Source organism: Cucumis sativus, chromosome 5 (genome assembly GCF_000004075.3).
Source record: "Cucumis sativus cultivar 9930 chromosome 5, Cucumber_9930_V3, whole genome shotgun sequence".
In the NCBI taxonomy this organism is placed as follows: domain Eukaryota; kingdom Viridiplantae; phylum Streptophyta; class Magnoliopsida; order Cucurbitales; family Cucurbitaceae; genus Cucumis; species Cucumis sativus.
Window position 1 is genome coordinate 1,316,745 of NC_026659.2, and position 22,083 is coordinate 1,338,827.

Genomic DNA, 22,083 nt, shown 5'->3' on the forward strand with positions numbered 1-22,083 from the left:
CGAAATAAATTGTATCTTGCAAGCATCAAAAGTAATGGACAACTTTCATAAAAAAGTTATTTTGTTAAATGAACCGTTTGCATGGAGAGATTTACAGTTTTTCTTCATAATGTGTGTTGTGTTATCTAAGAAAATGGACTAAAACATACAAAACAAAAGGACTGATACACTCATATTTTGTTAGTTGAGTTAATCTTATTTGTATAGATGCGAACCTCCAAAACAATTTGCATATATATATATATTTCTTAGCTAACTTAGGTTAAAATATATTTTGGTTGGCATTCATCTCTCAGTCTGCTTCTTCTACAGTAGTTTGGGAGGGAAAAAAGGACTAATATTTCTGTAGGGAAAATGAGTTTAAGAGTAATAGAGTAGGAATGACATAGATAAACTTTTGGTATTAGATAAGTACGTGTCGCGTTGTGATTAGTTGAGATAGAGAGAAAGAAAAAAAGGAAAAAGAAGATTAGTTAATAATAGCCGTACGATGGAAGGGTGGCGGCGTCATAAATGTGGGAAAAAGGAGATTTGTGAAATGGGAAAATATATGAAGAGAATTGTAGTAATAAATGGATGGGTTGATCCGTAATTTTAGCTGCCATTACACTATAGTGTGCCAAGATTCAATGTTTTATTAATTTTCATTATATATTACAGCTTTTTAATTTTACCTTTCCTTTCTTTTCTCTTTTAATTTTACTCATATAAAATTCTACCAATTCAATTTAATAGACAAAACACTCCTTTTTTATATTAAAAGTTGATCCTTCCATCTTTTACTACTATAATTATTTGATTAAATGAGTAAGGTGAACTTGTTCGAGAATTTTCGATAAAATTAGTAAATGAGTAAGTGAACAGATGAAGTGAATATTTAATTATTAAATAACTCAATCTTTAATGTATTTACTAATCATTCTATTTCTCTTTAAATGGGAGGTTCAAAATCCATACATTGAACTAATATAAATATTAAGATAATATTAGTTCATACAATTTTACAACTTTGAAATGCCGTAGGCTTGGTTCGATAACTATGTGATTTTTATGTTTGTCGTTGAAAAATATTAGTAGGAGTGACAAATGTAGTGTTTTTTTTTTTATAAAAAAAATGAGGTCATATGTATGTGTGTATATATGAAATAATATTTTTATATGTATGTGATTTTTCTAGTACTGATACCAAAATTAAAGCCATAAGGGTTTACATTACAGCCAGAAGTTTTTCAATCTATCTTCTAAAAGTATTTTAAATCTAAAAAAGTTTGAAAACTAAAAGATTTTTTTTAGTTATAAGTGGAACTAGCGTTTCAATTTTTAAAATTTTAAAAAACTTATTTTTTTATTTTGGAATTCAGACAAGATGTAAGGTCTGTAAAATAATTATAAAATATATGGTAAAAAATCCTAATTTTTAGAGAAACTTTGGGGTACAAAGTTAAGTTAAGTTGGTAATTATCACAAGTAAGAGAGTAATAATTAGAGAATTGAAACGTGTAACAAAATGAGAAACAAACTGAGTTTAAACAATCACATTTTAAATTTAATAGTGAATCAAACTCAATCCAACTTAAGGACCAAACATAACTTACATAATCAAATTTCAACAATTTAAACAAACAATATGATGGAAAATGATAACAAATTCAGAAAAGTTACAAAAACCCACAAGGGGAAGAGATTAACGAAATACATATGTAATTCATAAAGCATATGTTGGAGAACGTTCAATTTTTATGGAGCCAAGTTTTGAACCCAACAACATGTGATTTGTCTTAATAACATCGATAAATGAGAAAGAAAGAAAAGAAAAGAAAAAAAAGTAGGAGAGGATGCTTATTGTCGTACATAATTTGGCAAATATTATTTGTATCTTTGTTATTATAATTTACATCTTAATCAGTCTGTTTAACTCATTTTTATAATACAAACTCCAAACTCCAAACCCTATTTTTCTCTTTCTTTTTGCACTTTTAATTCTCGAATTATGCGATTTTTGTCTCCCTACTAACCCTTTTAATATTCCTACATACATTTAATTCGACATCTCAATAATTAAATTAAATTAAATTATAATACCTCTCTCTAATTAAAATAAAATAATGGTTTGTGTTGTGACCAAAATCTTATATGTGGTTGACTTCGATATTGGGATACGTATATGTATATAATGTGCATGGATTATTGTTGTTTGGCAGTGTTCGTGACATGTGTCGGCAAATGATTGGTTGGTGAGCGTTCACTGTCACCGCTAGGTTTAGGGTTATTATGATGTTCAAACAGATATAGCCGTTTTGTTGTATTGGCCAATGCCCATGTTTTGGACCATTTATTATCTCTTACTACCTTGGGATTATTTGGCCATTCACCTTTTTATTATCTCTTCACAATTGGTTGCTTTTTAGTTTCATTTTTAAATTGCAACTGATGATGCTGTTTTAGTTTCCTTTTTCAATTCATTTTCAAATTTTAGTGTTTATAGTATATAATTAAATTCCTTTTCATTCATACGTTCAACCTTTTGGATGGATTGATTTAAAATGATACTAAAGCAAGTCGATTCATCGCAAAGTTTATATTAGATGGTGTGTTTAGGGTGCATGTTACTTTAAGTATATGGCTGTAGAGTTGCAAATATTGAAACCGTACTTAGATATTAGGAGATATAACACAATTTACGTAAAAATAAGTTTACAACTAGCTTTTAAAGTTTTTCAATAAATAGTTTTTTGCTATATGTATACACACACATGTGCATAAAAGAGTAGTAAATGTTATTTTAAACTTTTCTTTAACCCTATTGATTATATTATATATATAACAATATATTTTGTTACTGAGGGTTGAGTTTTAGTGAATTCAAACAAGTTTCTTGTTTTGATCCTCACATAACCTGTATAGATATTGGGTTGAGTTTGGAAGTATAGAATATATATATGTTTTTGAAGAAATGTTGTATATCCTTGACCTTATGAATAGTAAGAACTAAAGAAATGGGTTTGAAGATATTTAGAAATTAAATATGCATTAAAAAGATAGAAGTCATATCAAAGATGGTGTTAAAAATTTAGAGCCTAAGAATAGAGGAAGAGATATACTATGCCTCAATAGCAATCTTATAAACTCTTTTCTATAGAAAATAAAAGCAATAATTGCTATTATCTCTAACATGTCATATGTTGTCATGAATAGTAATCTCGTACTTAAGGATATCAATCATCCTTCAATTGATTTGACACCAAATGATCTTTGATATCTTTTGTGCATATTTTCTTTTTAATTTTAAACCCCTTTCAAAACCTAAGATTATTCACAAAATCCTCATTCACATGCTTCTCAATAACGTTGAATTGTTTTAAATTAAACACATTTAATTTTAGAGTTCGTATTTCAAGTCATAAAAAAGTTGTATTTTGTTAGTATAAACGATAACTTTCACTATATGTCATTGACATGTTTAATGAGTTTAGTGACCATTTTGGTTCAATTTTTTTTCTTAAAAAAAAGTACATTTTGGTTAAATTAAAAAACAAAACCAAACAAATGCCACATATTTCAAATAGAATGTCATAAAATTTAGAATTTTGACAATGAATGGGTACATGGGGGCAAGTGTCAACAATTGATCTCTAGGCCTCATTCACTAATGATTTCAACAAAATATATATATAGAATTGATTGATGGTATATATGTATGAAAAATGAAAGGAGTTAATTAAAACAAATCCCTAGCTTTGAGGGTAAGAGAAAAAAAAGAAGATGGAAATGACAAATATTTTTAATTGGGAAAGTATTTAAATTTGAATAAAGAAGGAAAAAACTAAATAACACAACCCAAAAAACAAGGGGAAAAGCAAAGGACTTGAGATGAAGTTCCACAAATTGTATTTAATTTAAACAATATAATTCAAAGGCAGCTTTTCTTTTTTACTTCTTTTCTTCTTTCTCTTTTGTTTTTATAAAAAAAGTTGAGTTGATGACTGTTGGGGACAAACATGTGGGTGATTAATTAATGTAAATATGGAAGGAAAAAGAAATTAAAGTTTGTAAATTAATTTATAAGTCAAAAAGTTTTTGGGGCATACTCCCCTAGATTAATACTTAGAGCCACAAAAATTAAATGAAAGAATATACATATTAGTTAACATTTGTATAAGTCAAATTAAGCACACTTCCCCACATCAATTAATTGGACACTTAATTAGCATAGTGTTAATGGTTTTATAATAATGTTAAGATGTTTTTATGCACTTAATAAAGTGGGTCCAAACAAATCTTAAATTATTATAAGAATGAATTCTTAAAAAAGGGAGAGAGGGGGAGAAATGTAGAGGTAACAGTAAAAGAGAAATAGTAATTTTGTAAATGTAAAATTGAAAGTGGAAATAGGGAGAGAGTAATTAATGAAGAGAGAGAGAGAAAGAGAGGAGTAGTGGGGTCCAGCAGACACGCTTTTCCACTATACATTGTCACGTGATCTCACTTCCTCCACCTCCCCCACCGCACATGACCTTTTTTTTTTTCTTTGTTTTTTTTTAAACAAAAAATTAATCTTAATCACTAATATAAACTTAACTTAATAAACCTTAATATTATTCATTATTACCACACAATAATGTTATATTAAATGCCTATTTGAAATATACAATTTCATTTTTTGCATTATTTTGTCGAAATGTTAGCAACTCCGAATGATTAATTAATTAATTGAATGTAGCTTTAAAGATTTACATTAATTAGAGTAATTAAATTGTGGTGGGAACTGGGAAGACACATTTTATTTTATATGCTAAAGTTCTCCCTAATCTTTAATAATAAAGTAGGGTTAAGGAAGAGTTAGAAATTTTTCGCCTTAATATGAAATAAATTTGAATCACATTATTTTGCTCCTAATTATTTATTACCCCTATAAAAAGGAAGTTTTTGTTTTTGCTAAAGTAGCCTTTTAAAACTGGCTTTTTACTTTTTGCTCTAAACTTATTTAAAACCCAAATAAATAAACAATAATAACAATATGAGGTTATATAACAAAACGTTCAAATATTTACATTACATAGAACAAAAAGAATTCACAAACACACAATGAAAAATACAAAAAAATGTCATCGTTTGTTACCCAACCAACAACCATTGTTTAGATTGGTTATCCAATATCTTAACGAAAAATTATTTGAGTCTTTTTTTATATTTGGTAAACGGTTTTGAAACATTTTTAAAAAAATGGAAAAGAATAGGAGAAAAAAGACGATGAAAAATAAAAAGAAAATTTACATAAAGCAAATCTAGAAAATTAAAAAAAAAAAAAAAAACCAACTTTAAGAATTTTTAAATTTTGTTACTAGAGACATATATATTTTAATGTTTTGTTAAAATTAACCAAATACTACACTTCTATTTAATATTAAAAAATGAAAAATAAATAAATAAATGAGATTTTAAATGCTACAAAATATAATATAATAAATCTCACATGAACTACATATTTAATTTTGATGAAGTTATAACTTTTGACATACAAAAACAATACAATAATGTTGAGAGGAAAATCAAATTAAATATTGAGAGATTGTAGTTGAAAAGTGGAGCTTTGGACCCTTAAACTAGGGGTTACACCACAATCAAAACACTAATTAACATTATATTATATAGTTAGGTTGATGGTTTATAATTTAGAGAGAAGTTGTTATCTAATAGATAAATGATTTGTAGTTGTACATCGGTGTGATGGATCATTATAGGTCAAGCCTAATCAAGCACCGTGGTATTGGTTTAGCCCCACACCACCTTCTAATTTTTCTAGCTATAGTTAGACTAGGGTTTTCCTTTCGAGCAAAATCTTTGATTGCTTCCTCTCAGCTTAATCTTTGATTGCTTCCTCTCAGCTTATTTTTTGTTGTTAATTTCCTCAGCTGAAAATTACTATAACACTAATAATTGTTGGACTAAAAATATAATTTGAAAATACAATCAAAAGAATCACAAACATTTGTTATTTAATTTAATACCTCATACCGAAGTTTAAAATCATTTAACTTTAGACATACTACCGATAAATTATCTCTATTGATCAACAAAAAATTTCAACGTATCATCTAAATATACAACTTTTTTAACCAAAATACATTTAACTTTTAAGGTTCACGAAATAGAAAGATATATATGACTTTGTTAACCTAAGTAATATATGATAGTTTAAAAAGAGAATCCAAATCAATAAACAGGGCAAAACCAAAGATTATTATAAATTCTATTATGAGATTCTTGTTTATATATATATATATATATATTTAAATGAAAACAGGTACAATAATAAATATTATTGGAGGCAAAAACATTAATTATAAATTGAATAAAATTAAATGTGAAAGGACAGAAGCCAAAAGAAAAAAAAAAAAGGACCATTAACTTCCACTTCCTCATCAATGACTTATTAATTATGGAGCTTCAAATCATAAAGGAATGATTACATTTACAACATTAATAATTCATTACCCCTTATTCATTCCATAATCTATATTTTATTAATTTATTAAATACACCCATTTCTTAGATTATACCAAACCCATGTGACATAATCAATCATATTATATGCTTTCAATAACAAATTTTGCGTCAATAATGACTTTTCAAAAATTAGAGGATGCAAGTTTTGTCCTCGTTATCAAGATGAAATGTGTTTTAATTAAATTATATATAAAAAAAATATTTCTGAATTAAGGAGTAGATTTTCAATTATTCTTTTAGACTTTAAAAAGTTATAATTTAGTCTTTGAAAAATGTTCAATAATAAATATCTCTTAATTTAAATGATAGACGATAAGATGAGATAATAGCGAAGGTATATAAAAGTTGAAAGACATATACATGTAACCAATGACTTTATTTACAACATTATTCATATAAGTTAGCAAGACTAATCAATGTATTTAAGAAGAAGAAAAAAAACTTTATTAAGATTGTTATTATTAACCAAAATATTTGTGAAAATAGACATATTATATACATATATATAGAGAGAGAGAGAGAGATACATTTGTGTAATGAATGTAATTGAGTGGGTGACTCAGAATACCTGATTTTATGGGAAGTTTAAAAGTGGTTTTGTTTCCCACAATCACTTTTCTTCCTTCTTTTTCTTTTTCTTTTTCTTTTTTTAAATTCTCTAAAATGTTTGTCATTGCTTTTCTTTATCTATCTTTTAGAAAAAAAATTATAAAAAGAAAGGTTTTTTTAATCAAAATATTTTACCAAAATCCCCCAAAAAATGTAGTTAAGTGGAAAAGGGTATCATGAAGAAAGAAAATAGATTTGTTCCTTTTCAGTGAGGTTAGTTTGTATGTATATTAATGTTTTGCATAATTTGTTAATTAAGTTTTTTAAGTGAAAATGTATCATAGAAGGACTCCTTAGTTAAGCAGAAATCTCTCTTAATTCTATTTATTTGTATGCAGTCATAAAGAAAATGTCGCTATGTATCTAATAGAGCCTAGAAGTTATACATTATATGTACATAATGTTTAAGTGCTACTTGAGAACATGTTATACTCTCTCGTTTGATGTTATGACTTTTAAGTCCTTATAAAATAAAAGAAATGAGAAAAGAAGTAGTTTCCAATAATATGTTATTTTGATAATTAGAAAGGATTTTTTATAGTTTAATTTTGACATCGGCCCATTGTGAAAACAAAGTTGAAGCAATTTTATTTCAAACATGATAAAGTTAGTACCTTAACAAAGTAACCGATTTAGAAAAAGTTTATAATTGAGTTTATAAATTTCTATGGATTCTTCATGTTGAATCTTTTATTTAATAGATTATTTAACACATACATATAAGTTTCTTTTTAAACTAAAATAAAGGTAAGTAATTAGATATAAAATTAAAAGTGAAAGATTGATATATTATTTGTGAATTTTATTAGAAATTTATTTTAAAAAGTTTAGAGCTTATTAGACATATAATTAAAAGTTCATAAAATTAATTAAAAAAAAAAGAAAAGAAATTGACATCATTAGAACATGCTTTATGATTAACATATTGTCATTTGCTTTGTCTCATAGCTCCAATCTATTGTTTGTGTCAATATTAAATAAGTTTTCCAACTTGAATAAATGAATTCCATGACTTTGTTCCAAAAAAGAAAAAAAAATAATAATACTATTAAATTGTCACATTGGACAATTCAATAAACCTCAAAATAATAGTGTATAATATGTTGGAGAATGTTGGAGAGAAAAAATCATTAGCTAATCAAAGTCACTTAGGGTGTTGGAAAATTATGATATTTAGCATTAAGGGAAATATAAAAATATATATGGAACCCACAATCATTGATATCATTAATTGGTTGATAATTAAACTTTGATATGAAGTAAGTGATCATAAATTATTGGTTGATATAAAATCATATATGGGATGTTTGCTATGAGAATCCAAAGAAACCTATGTGGCAATAGTTTGATAACAATAAATGTGGTCATTCTCTACTATTAAAACTAATTACTCACATACATCACTATGTCACAATAATGTTAGTACCAAAAATATAATGTGTTTTCTTACATAACAATTTGATTAAATTTAGATCTTTTTTTTTTTTTTTTTTTTTTTGTATGTAACATTAAAGTTTTATAAAACTTTCATTCAACTAAGTTTTAAATTTAAGTACTCTCTTATCTTAATTTTCTGGCAAGGTAAAATAATCAATGCATATTCAATCCAAATTAAATTCACATTCCATTTTCGAATTAAGATGAGAATAAAAAAACAAAACATAAATGCTAAATACTTTAAAGTTCTAAATCTTTTAATAGATAATATAGTGTATAATATTCACTCGGAATCATTATTCTATTTTTTGCAAGTAAAAATAGAAAATAGAAAATTTAATATTTATTGATTATAATTTAAAACTTTTTCTGGTTAAGAATATTATATTGCATAGTAGAAACTTTTATTTTTCAATTATTGAAATGAATTTAGAAATTATTAGAGAACACATGGATGAGAGTAGTTTTTCTTTGAGCTTGTGGATATCTATTTGAATCATTTTTTTGTTTTCTAACAATTTCTTTCCCATTCCTTAAAGAACATTGAATTCATAATAAATTAAAAAGGAAAAAGGAAAAACAGGATTTAAGACGGTAAATTTCAAAATGGGTCTCTAACTTTTTTATTTCTAAAAAAACCCACGAACCTTTGACCTTCATGTGATACTAAATTTGAATAAACATATTTAAGAAATAAATGAAATAAATTAACAAACTACAGGTTAGAAAATGAGAGTAAAGTTGATTTCAGATAGCAGAAAAATAAAGAACCAAACAAAATTCAACTTGATACCAAATGAAGTTTAAAAGGCTATGAAAAAAGAAAAACTAAAATCCAAATGATCAAACTACCTAAAAATTTCACACTAACGTTTTTATCAATTAAGAAAATAGTCAGCCTCTTACAGACCTCTCCCCGGTTAAATCACCAAACACACATCCACACAAATCAAAATTTTCTATATATGCTACAATTTATTGTCTGCCGATACATGTATAGTTCAAGATCTACGAACATTAATGTTGACTCCATAAATATTTATAAATAAAAATATATAGTGTGAAGAAATGAAATGAAGTATGATACTGATTTAGTGTTAGAAATTTTCTCCGACACAAACATAAGAAAGACATTGGTTGTGTGTTTAGCCAAGCTTTCCAAATCCAAGAGGCTCACTTGAGAGGCATTAGTACATAATTGAGCATAGATTTTAGCATGAAGGGTAGGTCCAAGTTTTTATTGGAATACTCTCACGATTAAAGATAAATTTGTTTATCCTTACAAACAAGTTTTAGAACAGGCAGAGTTTTTATCTTTTTCAGGAGGGAAACATACCTAAACCCCATTGGATAAAAGAAGAAGCAGATTCAAAGATATAATTCCAAGTAAAAGGCCATTTGGGAAAGAAGCCGCCCCTCCTCTAAACAACACTAAGAGCAAAGCAGCAAACACTAACCCATAGCATATTTCTGGGTCCAGCTTCTGGCAGTTGCTTCGTACTTGCTTCTGTCAGTCTTGTACATGTGTGCAATCTCTGGCACCAAAGGATCATCAGGATTTGGGTCCGTTAGCAGCGAGCAGATCGAAAGTAACACCTGGAGTACAAACACATGTTACCAAGTATATGTATAATCAATGTGTTGGATTGAATGGATGAAGAAAACAAGTCTTTAAGTTTACAGAACAAAGCGAAACCACTATGAACAAAACTAGTAATAGTCTAATGGAAGGCCATAATGCATGAAGTAAAGAGGTAATTAGATTTCATATTCCCTGTAGGCACCAACATGAAAATGATAATTAATTGACATGCTTGGGCCATTCATCCATAGCATCCACTTGATATTTTTTTCTCTATAATTTATTCCCTGTACCATCCAAGGATTTCATGCACCAGCCCCCTTTAGTTTATCGAGGAAAATTATTTTAAAAGTTTTGTTAAGCAGTCTAGACACTCTTCCCTAGATGAGTAAAAAGTAAAAAAAAAAACACAATATCTTAATTAAGATATCAAAATAGGAATCAAATAGCAGCAGATATTTCCCGCCTCTTAAAAACTGGTTTATGCAAAGAGTGACAACCTTGGAAATGGTTAGTGCAGGACTCCACTGCTCCTTAAGTATGTCGAGGCATATGCTACCATTGCTGTTGATATTGGGATGAAAGACCTTTGTTCTGAATGCAACCTGTATGAGTTAATGAATTCAACTTTAGATGCCAATTATGTATTAAGAGAAATTGAGTGAATAATTTTACTAGATAAACTTAAGTGTATTAGCAAGTTCTCAAATCAGCAACATGTAACCTGGCATAACATACACAACACAAAATAGTATGAGTAAGTAAGATATGTAATTAACATGACCAAGATCACTATCAATTGGAAAGACATACGTAAAAAATTGAACCTTCACGTCAAAATCTCAATGGGTTAGAAATTGAAAACTTAACATGAATTATCTTAGTCATTGAATCAAGGTACGTATGACTCCACCGAGAAGGTTATCTCATCTGAGACCTACCCAAAACGACTGGGTGGATGGACTTTGAGTCAGTTTTTGGTCATAATACTCGTTTACAATTTAACAATTCTTCATCAGCCTAATAGAATGAGCAGGCTGTCTGATGTTTGAATGGGGAAATCGAATTATTCATTTATGGAAAAAGAGAAGGAAAATAGGAGATGCTTACTTAAAACACCGTAGATGAATCGATGGTCTTACATTGAGTTTGATAATTAAACAGATTCATTTAAGAAGAATGATTAAAAAGGGTATTAGTATTAGTTAGGAAGACAGGTACCAATCAAATCCAAAGCCAAAGCGTTTAAGGAATCTCAGTTATCTTATCAGTAACCGAAGGTTAGAATTACAAGAGAATTTGAGTAGGTAACCCAAAATCTAATAACTCCCAATGGGTTCAAAATGTCTACTTTGTCCTGCAAGCACTGTCTCCATCTAGCTTTGCAAATAATAGCTATAAGCTTAGCCATAGAACCCCCTAAAACAACTTTATAGGGGAGACAAGAGTTTACTTCTCCGGTTCATGTCTACTTCTGTCCTTCAAGCAAGGATTCCTCTCCATCCAGATTTGGGAACTTTTTATTTTAAAAAATAAATAAAGGGTGGCAAAACCTCTAAATCGGCTGCACATGGAAGTCCCTGGGCGTTCTGGAGAGTCCCCTCCCCCCGCAATAGATGCCCAAAACCCAAAACTGTTCACTTAAAAATCAAGAGGCAAAGGTGCAGAGACTCAAAAGGTGATCTTGAATTGCCATGCTTTGCCTTCAAAGGAGGCGATAATTATAAGGGGAGACAAGCGGCTTGTCTCTGGTTCATGTCTAATTTACAGAAAACAAAATAACCCTGAACTCTCCAGCTTACTTTACTCTATGATCTTCTTGGAACTTCGGTCAGACATTGGATAGCTTATTTCTTCAACTTCAACATACAAAAGTAATCCTTTTGAGAAAGATTACAATGGCCACTTTTTAGGTATTTAGAGCGATGGAATCACTGCAAATGATCATTATCAAATTCGCACGCAACTAGCTTAGCTGATGCCAAAAGAAATGCAATTCAAGAGTTATCCCCAACAGCACTTCACCGTTTTGTTAGGTCACCAGACCTTGTTATCGTCCACTAATTACTTGGATCATTTCAGTACTTGGCTGCAATTAGCCCATGTGCTGGGATTAATTCCAAGGGGAAAGCCGAGGATTCAGAGGCCAAGTCTCAGCCAACGAATTCAACGGTGGAAGATTCCATGTTACACTTAAGTCAGAAGCCACCTTAAAAATATCATGATAAATTTTCCAGATTTCTATCGTTTCTGAAGCAAAAGCAACAATGTCATCTTAAAACAGACTGTGCAAACTTGATCTCTCTACCTTCTCATACTTGGAACTACTTCAAGCAAGAAAATTTTGAACTCCTTGTCAATCTCGCATCCCAAGCATATTAGTCACTAAGACAGGGAATGGGCGTAGATATGTCTATGGTCCAAAACTACCAAATTTTACTATAGGAGTGCCATTAACGAGAACCCAAACACTTGGGAGGCAACAAACAGCTGCAAATAAAATTATTTTATGCAATATTAATTTTAACCCATTCATATCCGTTTAGTAAATGTCTCTACGTTAAACAATAGCTTCTAACCATACGTTAAACAATAGCTTCTAACCATAATATAATTTCATTCTGCACAGTTCTTTTTTTTTTTTACTTTTTAGTAATTCTCAAAACTTCTTGCCGACCCCCACTTGGGAGTGCGGGTGGGTGGGAGGTGGAGGGGACTCATCACAACCAATACTACGAATTTGGCCGATGTCTCAAAACATTTACCGTGTATATATATAAGTGAAACCTGATTGCTTACAAAAATTAGTCTTTGATATCAAGGCAAAATTGTTAACTAAGGCAAAATTGTTAAATAGTTTTACATGTTTGCCGACTTATCAGGCTAATTTAGTGGCACACTCTCTTTTTCTTTCTTCTTGATTCTGAAGACACGGTGAACCCAAAGTTTCTTTTCAAAATGGCACTATTAGAAAACTCTCTGAAACAACTGTAAACGGTTGGCTTTTATTTCTAAACGATCAAACAAAAAAAGTTTAAATACATTTCTCTCAACAGAATTTGATGTCAAGTTTTTGGGTTTTCTTGTAATTTTCAGTAGGATATGAGATGTTTATACTCTTCATAAAGAGTTTGTTAACTGTAACTCCCAAGTTTCACAATTAAATGTCTGTTTCCTTGTCAAAAAAAAAATAAAAAACGCAGGTATGCAGATGTGTAGGCAAAAGATGTCTGTAAATGGAGCATATCAATTCTAAGTACCTTGGGTGGTTTAAACGGATAATCTGGAGGGAAATGAATGTTGACAAGAAACACTCCTCCTGCATAAGGACTGTCAGGAGGGCCCATAATTGTTGCTTGCCAATGGAACATGTCTTCAGCTACTGGGCCTAAAGATTTTGATTCAACAGACTATTAAATCAAGTGAACGTAACAATTCTATAACCATTAGTGATAAGTAAGTTATACCAACTGAAGTACTAGTCAAAGTGAGGCAAAACTTTCCCAAACATAAATTCATCAAGGAAAGAAGATGAAGCACAAAATTTACCATCAATTCAGAAGATATGGTGTACAGAATTAAGCTATAAATACATCAGTAAGAACAAAGTTGGTTCTTATTCCCCATTAAGAAATTTTGGAGGCTGATTGAAAGCTTGACACCCAATTTTTCAATTCACACAGGAAGAATTCAAATTAAATTGAAAATTATGATACAAAAAAGTTAGATGCAGAATCCTTAATAAAAAAATTCACTACTGAAATACTCTGATTGCGGATATATCACAACTCAAGAGTTATATAGCCAAAATGAAGGCTCAATAAACATCTGATAACATAAAACTCTGATTATCTCGTGTATTTCCATGGGCGGTTTCTTTCCATTCCCATTCTGAACATCTCAATGTCTTGAACTTTCATGCATATTTCACACTATCTGTTAGTCTTTTTACTTTAGATATAAAAAAAGGTATTCTAGTCCCAACGTTCATTTTGTTATCTATTATTTAACATAAGCATTAACAAACAAAGTCAATGATGTGTTTTGTTCATCACTTATTAAGTTAGCTGATCAAGTGTCAGTCTGATAGATTTCAAATATATTCGCATTAATTAAATAATTAATGAAAAATTAACTTAAAACACTAGCTCTTAATATTCCACTGTGTCCGTATCAGTTAGAGAGAGAATATACATTAGTCATATCATATCAGCTGGAGAGTTATCTTGTGTATAAATACTCTTGGAACCTGATGCGATTATATTTGGCAATGAAATACAAAAATATTCCTGTCTCACTCATGATTTCTTCTCTCCGTGTAGTATTATTCTTAAAATCAATAATTAGGAAGAGAAAAGAGATATAATTCTAAACCTACAAGAATATACACGGAAACTAGTAACAAGCTGAACAATAGTAGTATTCATATTTCATCCAAATACGACGCCAAGATTTATCCCTCAACACAATAACAAACATGCACAAGGACCATATGCTAATACTAACTCGCGTGTTACCATGATCCAATAGCAAATACAGCAGAGTTTAAGGAGAAATTAAAGATCAGAACAGTCCATTAAGACGTGAAATAAAGCGATCTATCCACAGTGACTCACGCTACAAATAAACAGAAAAGGGAGAAGTAGAAGGAGGAAGATCATAAAGAGGGAAGAGAAATGGTTCCAGTATTGGAGAAAACATAAATGGAATAAATAGATAATGAATTGTTGTAATAGAGCAGTGGAAATCAAGGAGGAGAAGGAGAAGGAGAAGGAGAAGAAACCTGCACTGCAAGACGTAGGAGGATCTTTCTGGAGATCCTTGAGCTCTTTCAAGATCCGTTTCGAAGCCATAACCAAAATCCAAAAGAGTGGAAGCTCTGAAGATCGTTTGGAGTTGAGAATCAGAAAAGAATGGATGAATGAATGAATGAATGAATAAGTAGAGAAGATAAAACAAGCAAGAAGAAATGAAGAGAAGAGAAGAGAAGAGAAGGAATTGAGAAAGAAAGAGAGCTCACCTTGAGATCCTCCTGCGTGTTTGTTGTTTTGCCTGAGAGGAAACAAGAAACAAAAAAAGGAAGAAAAAAAAAAGAAAAAAAAGAAGAAGAAGAAGAAGAAGAGAGGATTTGCAATTATTTGCAAAAACCACTTTATATATTCCTAAAAATATAAAATAAAAAAGAGTGGGGGCAGTGTGTACTGTGTACTCCGTAGACTCGTTTATATCTGATTGGTCTAATTCATGTAGACCCCATCATCGATACTCCTAATTCACTAATCAATATTTTTCTAAATTACCTTTTATTAAACAAATCTTTATCTAAATTCTTTCAATAAAAACCGTTTGAAATATACTTTAAAAACTAGTTTGCATCGTTGTTAAATACTTCATCACAAGTGTTTACATAAAAACGAGTTTATTTTTTAAAGAAAAAATTCTCTAGTTAATTCACTTATAGTTTAAAAATGATGTATAAGTGATAATTTGAAAATATGTGGCAACAAAATAGTACGAAAGGTAGGTGAATCAAGAAAAATTTGTCTAATCTATATTTCAATTATTTGTCCTATTATTGATTATCTAATAAATATCTTTTGTTTTTTGATTATGTTGTGTGTAATCGTCAGTCATTGTTTAATATGGAGATAAGCTATTCAACGTGGATAGATAATGTGAGTTAATGTTAGGAAAATGACATTTTATATTCTTAATCCAACAACTCCTTGAATTGAATAAGGGGTAGCTTGCAAGGTAGTTTATAACTCTATTAACCTAACTCTTACTTTTTAGATCAAACATATCCGAAGTTTGGAATCTAAAAAGATAGATAGATCAGTTAGGTTAACACATAACTCAATTAGTTAGAAGCATTGCACCCACAACTGCTAATCATCAGAAACATTGTGAGTTAGTTCTTGAACTTAATTGTTTGTACCTTCTTATGCTTCATTGATTAATTTTACATAAGTGATTGCTACTTTTGTAGAAAATTGGAAGGAAATTAAGTAATTGAAGGAATTATAGAAGAAGAATGTTGCAATGAAGTTGACACACATGCAATATTGCTATTGTCCTCGTTTGTTCTGTTGAGATGATACTTAAAATGTTAACATTGTGAGTTTTTTTCCTATTTTACACACTTCTTAACAAAGTAAGATGTCTTCATCATCTCAACACAGACTTTTCAATTTGTTTTCTTACTTATCTTGTGATTACTAATTCAATTTATAATATATTGATTGTAGATTAATTATCAAGAGAACTTACATTTGAAAGAAGCGATTAAGATTAAAACTTGAATGCATGATTAAAGTAGTGTTACGATCGATAATCAAATGTTAATATCCCAAATTTCATCAAAAATTAAAGAAAATAATTATTGTATTAGGTGGATAAATTTTGTAATTTAACGAAAGGTTTTGATTTGTCTAAAAAATGATATTAGATTAATATTATTCTTAATTTTCAAGGTTGATCTTTCACTTTTCACTAATCCTTCCTCACTTGGTTGACAAATGAAAGTGAAACCATATGTTTTTCACCAATTAAGCTTAAAAAGGGAAAAAGATTCCATCATAATTGTTAATTACTCTCTTTTCATTTTCAAACCCCCAATGATCTACCCTGAACTTTACTCTCGAATAATGATTAATAATAGCTTTGCCACATGAATTCATAATTACAAAGTCTCAAAAAGAAAATTAAAAAAAACACACACAATCACAAATAATAATTACTAAAAGATTTTCTTATCTTTGGTTCATAATTATTTTTTTCTGAAGAAAAAAACATTTTGATTATTTACATAATGGTTATACAAATAATTGTTGCATTATGACACAACCAAAATTAGTAATGTTTTAGGGGGGAAAATGTACAAAGTTACAAAATTTATTATTTTAATGTTGAAGTCTCAAAACCCTAAGTTTATGGTTTTAAAAAAAATTGGAATATTCTTTTTATTTTCTTTGGAAAAAGAAGAATAAAAATGTAATGGGTCGAGTCAAAGATGCACTCTCCATTTCCCATTTTAAAAAAAAAAACTACAAATCCTTGTCTCTATCTAATATATATTCTCCTTGAAAAAAAATCAACTAAACTTCAAGAATCTTTCCTAGGTCCTTTTCCTAAATAGTTAATAAATTCATCTATCTTATAATCCTGAGATTCCTTGATTGAAGAATCTTCAGTTTCATATTTTGCTTTTACGATCGAATGCGTTCTTAGAACTTTCTATTATATGAATTGGTGAAGTTAATTAGTATTTTATAAATTTGGAGACAATGACAAAGCTAGGATTTTTTTATTTTTTATTTTTTTTGAAATAGTAAAGTTAGGATTTAGAGGGAGTGAAAGTGGGGAAGGCATTCCCAGTTAAGTGTACTTAAAGAAAACTTTTCTTTTTTTCCTTTGAGAAGGACAAAGCTTTTTTCAAAGAAAGTAAGAGAAAAATCTTATCTCTTACTTTATCTTCATTCTCCACCATTGATTAGACTGGAATTTTGTTGTCTTCTTCTGATTGGGGGCTCACATAACCCATTCTCTCATTAAGAAGTATATATATATTGAGAAAGAGAAAACCCATCACATTTAACTACATTTAAAGCCTTCGTGTGGTTGTTGATAAATTCTTTTTTCTTGTGAACAAACGGAAAATCTTGCCATTTGTTGGCCTCTGATTGCAGCTATATAACAAGCTGATATGATTTGAATTTCTTCAGCCGACTCATATCAAGTTGAAGAAAAATAAGTTTAACAGTCGAGTTCATTAACTGTTGCAAAACTAGAATCTGAAGAAGAGATTCAAATCTAAAAAGGGGAGAGAGAGAGAGTGAGAGAAAAACTTGGCAAAATACTAAATATGAGAAGTAACTAAAAGAACAAATAGGCTCCAACTCACTGAGTGGTTGAATTTTCTGTCTCAACAGCTTGCGGCAGCATTGAACTTTCTAATTGATTCGTGGAAGGTCGGTTCTCGGCTTCCATTGGTCGAACGTTTTCGATCATCTTCACAATTTCCGGCATTTTCGGTCTTTGATCAGGTATCCTGGCCACACATGATAAGGCTATTTGTAACATCTCAACCATTTCTTCCTCTATGTTGGGATACCTCATCAACTCTACATCAAATACCTCAGCTGTCCACTCCTCTCTTACAACTGAATGAACCCATCGAACCAAATGGACAATCTCTTCGCCACCTGTTGCGTGGATTGGAGACTTTCCGGTTAGAAGCTCGAGGAGCACGACACCAAAGCTGAAAACATCTGAAGCTTGTGTTGCCTTGCGAGTATCTGTCACTTCTGGGGCTCGGTAACCAGCAGCACGAGATATAGGGGGAGAGAGTGAGCTTGTTATGGTTGCTAGTCCAAGATCAGACACACATCCATACTGTTGAGAGTTCAGAAATATGTTTGAGGATTTCACATTTCCATGGACGAGCTTCCCGCCGTTTTCGGCATGGACACGGGCGATTCCTCGTGCTGCACCAACTGCAATTCTCAGTCTCGTGTCCCAATCTAATGGGGTTTTTTCCTCTCCGCGTTTACCTGGAGAAACAGCATTCATCACTTAGAGAAGAAACAGGCAAGGACATTTTGGAACATATTGAAAAACTGCTGCTGGGAGAATAGACCTCCAATTTTGTTGATAAATTTGTGTTCATAACAACTGATTTTAGGACATTATAGTAGCCATTAGGGTCAGGCAGCTGATCATAGAGTAAGGCTAAACCTTCACTGCCATTCCAGTAAAAGAATGCCAAATCAATGAACTAACACCGATTGTTTGCAACTTGCTAGGCGAATTCTCGACTAAGAATACTATCTCTGTAACTAATTAGAAGGGTCTAACACAATGTCATTTCAAAAATTTCAAAATGAACTTCGTTATTAGGAGTTGTTAAAGCCATATATTTGATTCTGCAGGTAAATATTTCATCTTAAACTTTTTCCAGCTACACATTAGTCATCTAAAGGCTTAAATCTCTTCACTAATTCAACTAAAACAGAGTATGAAATGAAGGGTTGCAATTTTTAGTTATAATCTTGAGTAGACTAGAACATGGCAAGCATAAAAATTGAAAGTACAAGCATCAGCAGTTGGTACAAGGTACGTAGTTGAGAACTATGATGGTAACATACCGTGTAACATTGCCGAGACGCTTCCCTGACCAAAGAAATCATAAACCATCAGCTTCTCATCTTTGGAATAATAGTAGGCCTTCAATTCAGCCACATTCTCGTGCCTGATACTGCCAACAATCTCCATTTGCTGCTCAAAATCACGTTTCCCAGCACTTACATCTTTCAACCTTTTAACTACAACTATGGTGGCATCCTCTAGAATTGCTTTATAAGCCGTACCAAAAGTTCCCTTCCCCAAGACCTCAGCAGAAGCCCTCAACAAATCCTCCAAATCAAAAGCATAATGGCACCCTTCAAAGAAAACCAATCTGTTGTTTGCATCTTGAGTCCTTGATATCACTTTTTCTGGCGACATTCCGCCTTTCTGAAGATCACCAGAATATTCATCTTCCCTCTTCCTTCTTGAAAAGCAAACAAGGATTAGAAAGCCAAATGCCAGAAGCCCCAATATACCACCAGCAATTATAATTCCTAACAATGCTGCTTCTCCAAGCCCCCCAGACTTCTTCGGCTTTTCATTCGACACAGGCAGTGGTGCGGGTACAGGAGGATTGTTTGATAAAGAATTTCCGAAGGATATGTTATTGCCTACAAATACAGACCTTGGAAATCTCTGCAAAGATTCAGGCAAACTCCCACTCAGATTGTTGTTAGACAAATCCAGAACCTGCAATCGGGGGATTTGGAGGTCAGGTATTTCTCCTGAGAGAGAGTTGTTGGCCAGATTCAAACCCGTAAGTGAAGTTAGATTAGAAAGTGAATTAGGAATTTGACCATTGAAGCCATTATTAGAGAGATTCACAAAGACGAGATTCTTCCAGACAGAGAAATTGGAAGGCAATGGCCCAGAGAAGTTGTTGAACTGAAGATAAAGATAAGACAAGTTACTAAGCTTCGAGAAATCCAAAGGGAAATCCCCTGTTATACGATTGGATCTGAGACTCAATATTTGCAGCGCCGACAGCCGGCTGAGAGTATTCGGTGGAATCGGGCCGTGAAAACCAACTCCGGGCAATCGAACGGCTATAACACGAGATTCATCTTGACTACAAGTTATACCAGTCCAGTAATGACAAACCGGAGAAGCCGCATTCCAATTAAGAGAGCGAGAGTGAGGGAGATTCTTCACAAAATCAAGCAAAGCTAGCTTATCTTCAACTGGGTCGCCATTAATAGGCGAAAAAACCAACCCCATAACCAAAACGAAGCGGAAAATCCACAGAGCTTCCATTAGAGGTCTGTAGGGTACAGAGCGAGATGTTTCTGCAACTGTAATGGCTCGTTTCTCCCTCAGTGCGTCTATGGTTTAAACTATATTGAACCCAGAAGAGGGAAAAGGAAAAAGAAAAGAAAAATAGCTTAGACAGACAAATTTGAAATCAATATAAAAAGGGAGAAGAGAATGTGAAGGAAAAGAGAAGTGGAAAAACCAGATTCCAAAGACATTGTCGAGAAAAGTTGATAAAACTCAGAGGGTTTGAATTTTTGAAGTTTAGTCAAAAAAGGGTTTTATTATATTTCAGAAACAAAAGAGAGTCCTTCTCACTCCAAACCAAGCTTCTTTTTGTTCTTTACTCCGTCATTCGCTTTGCTGGACTTTGAAGGAATCCCAGAATTACAAGAAACGAGAAAGAGAGAAACAAAAACCAAACAATATAAAATACAACTTTCCTAGAAAACAGAGCGCAAAAAAGCAGCAAACAAAGGCAAATTATTGGCTTAAGATCTAAAACAAACAAACAGCAACAACAACAAACACTTACCCATCACTCAAAAGAAACGAAAATAAAAGTAATTCACAAATTTGAACAAGAAATTTCAAAATGCAGTTCGAAAAAGCAAATGGGTGAAAGAGAGATAATAAAAAAAAAAGTGCAATGATTTCCCTGTAACAAATAGCACGATGGGTATCAAATTCAAATGAACTAAAAAAAAAGTAATGGGTAGCTAAAAAAGCATATAAAAAAGCAGAAACAGCAAAGTTATGATTACCCAAATAGACTTCTAAAAAGAAAAAGGGTAAAAGTGGTTTCAAACCAGTGCTGCCATGAAGCTCTGAAGAAGAAGAAGAAGAAGAAGAAGAAGAAGAAGAAGAAGAAGAAGAAGAAGAAGAAGAAGCTGGTTGTTGGTGAAGCTATGACGTTTGTGACTGTTATACGCAAAATGAAAATGGGGATTGAAGGAAAAGAGTAATTAAATGAATAAACATAACCGAAGAGAGTGAGAAAAACGGTAAACTAATAATGGAGAAGAAAGGGGGGAAAAACCTACCGGGTATTAGCTACAGAGTGTGATGATTGTGAAGCATTTTGGATTGGTTAAATTAAATGGAGACGAAGGAAGCTTTTACGGAATGTGGGGCCGATTATTAATTACTCGAAACATTTGGGGTTTCGTTTTATTTGTTTATTTTTTCATTTTAAGTTATTGGAGCAAAATGTAAATATTTTTTCCCCTCTTCAATTTATCTAAAGTTTTGTAGTAAAGATTTTGCACCCACGACCATATATTATAAATTATAATAAATAATACGTGTATATTATTTATTTCTTCACACTACGAAATAACTGTGGAGTTTTTTATTCATTAGTTTTCATGTTTTAATTATTATTGAATTTATTTCGTAGGGTTGAATTGAATTCTCCCCATAATGTAATACTTTGAAGCTCTTCCAAACGTTTTGATGCATCAAATCTATAGGTAGAATTGGTTGAATGCTTCAGATCATAATCGATAAATTTCCGCATTGTTACGATGTTAAAACTATTGAAACGGTTGTTATTTTAGAAGGTTTGATAT

At 31.0% G+C, this 22,083-nt stretch overlaps 2 protein-coding genes across 4 annotated transcripts; both read right to left on the bottom strand.

Annotated features, from left to right (window-relative positions):
• Positions 1–9,622: 9,622 nt before the first annotated feature.
• LOC101210687 (ubiquitin-conjugating enzyme E2-17 kDa) lies at positions 9,623–15,316 on the bottom strand. Its single transcript, XM_011656405.2, has 5 exons — positions 15,156–15,316; positions 14,919–15,014; positions 13,396–13,523; positions 10,636–10,740; positions 9,623–10,149 (listed from the first exon to the last, which is right to left on the bottom strand). Exons 2-5 carry the CDS (start codon positions 14,986–14,988, stop codon positions 10,006–10,008), a joined length of 447 nt encoding a protein of 148 aa, XP_011654707.1. The 5' UTR covers positions 14,989–15,014; positions 15,156–15,316; the 3' UTR covers positions 9,623–10,005.
• A 2,417-nt stretch (positions 15,317–17,733) lies between these two features.
• Positions 17,734–21,541, bottom strand: LOC101211836 (probable inactive receptor kinase At4g23740). 3 transcript variants are annotated; one of them, XM_031885937.1, is made up of 3 exons: positions 21,322–21,541; positions 19,282–20,595; positions 17,734–18,687 (listed from the first exon to the last, which is right to left on the bottom strand). In XM_031885937.1, exons 2-3 carry the CDS (start codon positions 20,513–20,515, stop codon positions 18,035–18,037), a joined length of 1,887 nt encoding a protein of 628 aa, XP_031741797.1. In that variant the 5' UTR covers positions 20,516–20,595; positions 21,322–21,541; the 3' UTR covers positions 17,734–18,034. The 3 variants fall into 3 exon arrangements, with proteins under 3 accessions (XP_031741797.1, XP_011654708.1, XP_004143879.1); XM_011656406.2 differs by having other exon boundaries at positions 21,277–21,541; XM_004143831.3 differs by having other exon boundaries at positions 19,282–21,541.
• Between the last annotated feature and the right edge of the window lie 542 nt (positions 21,542–22,083).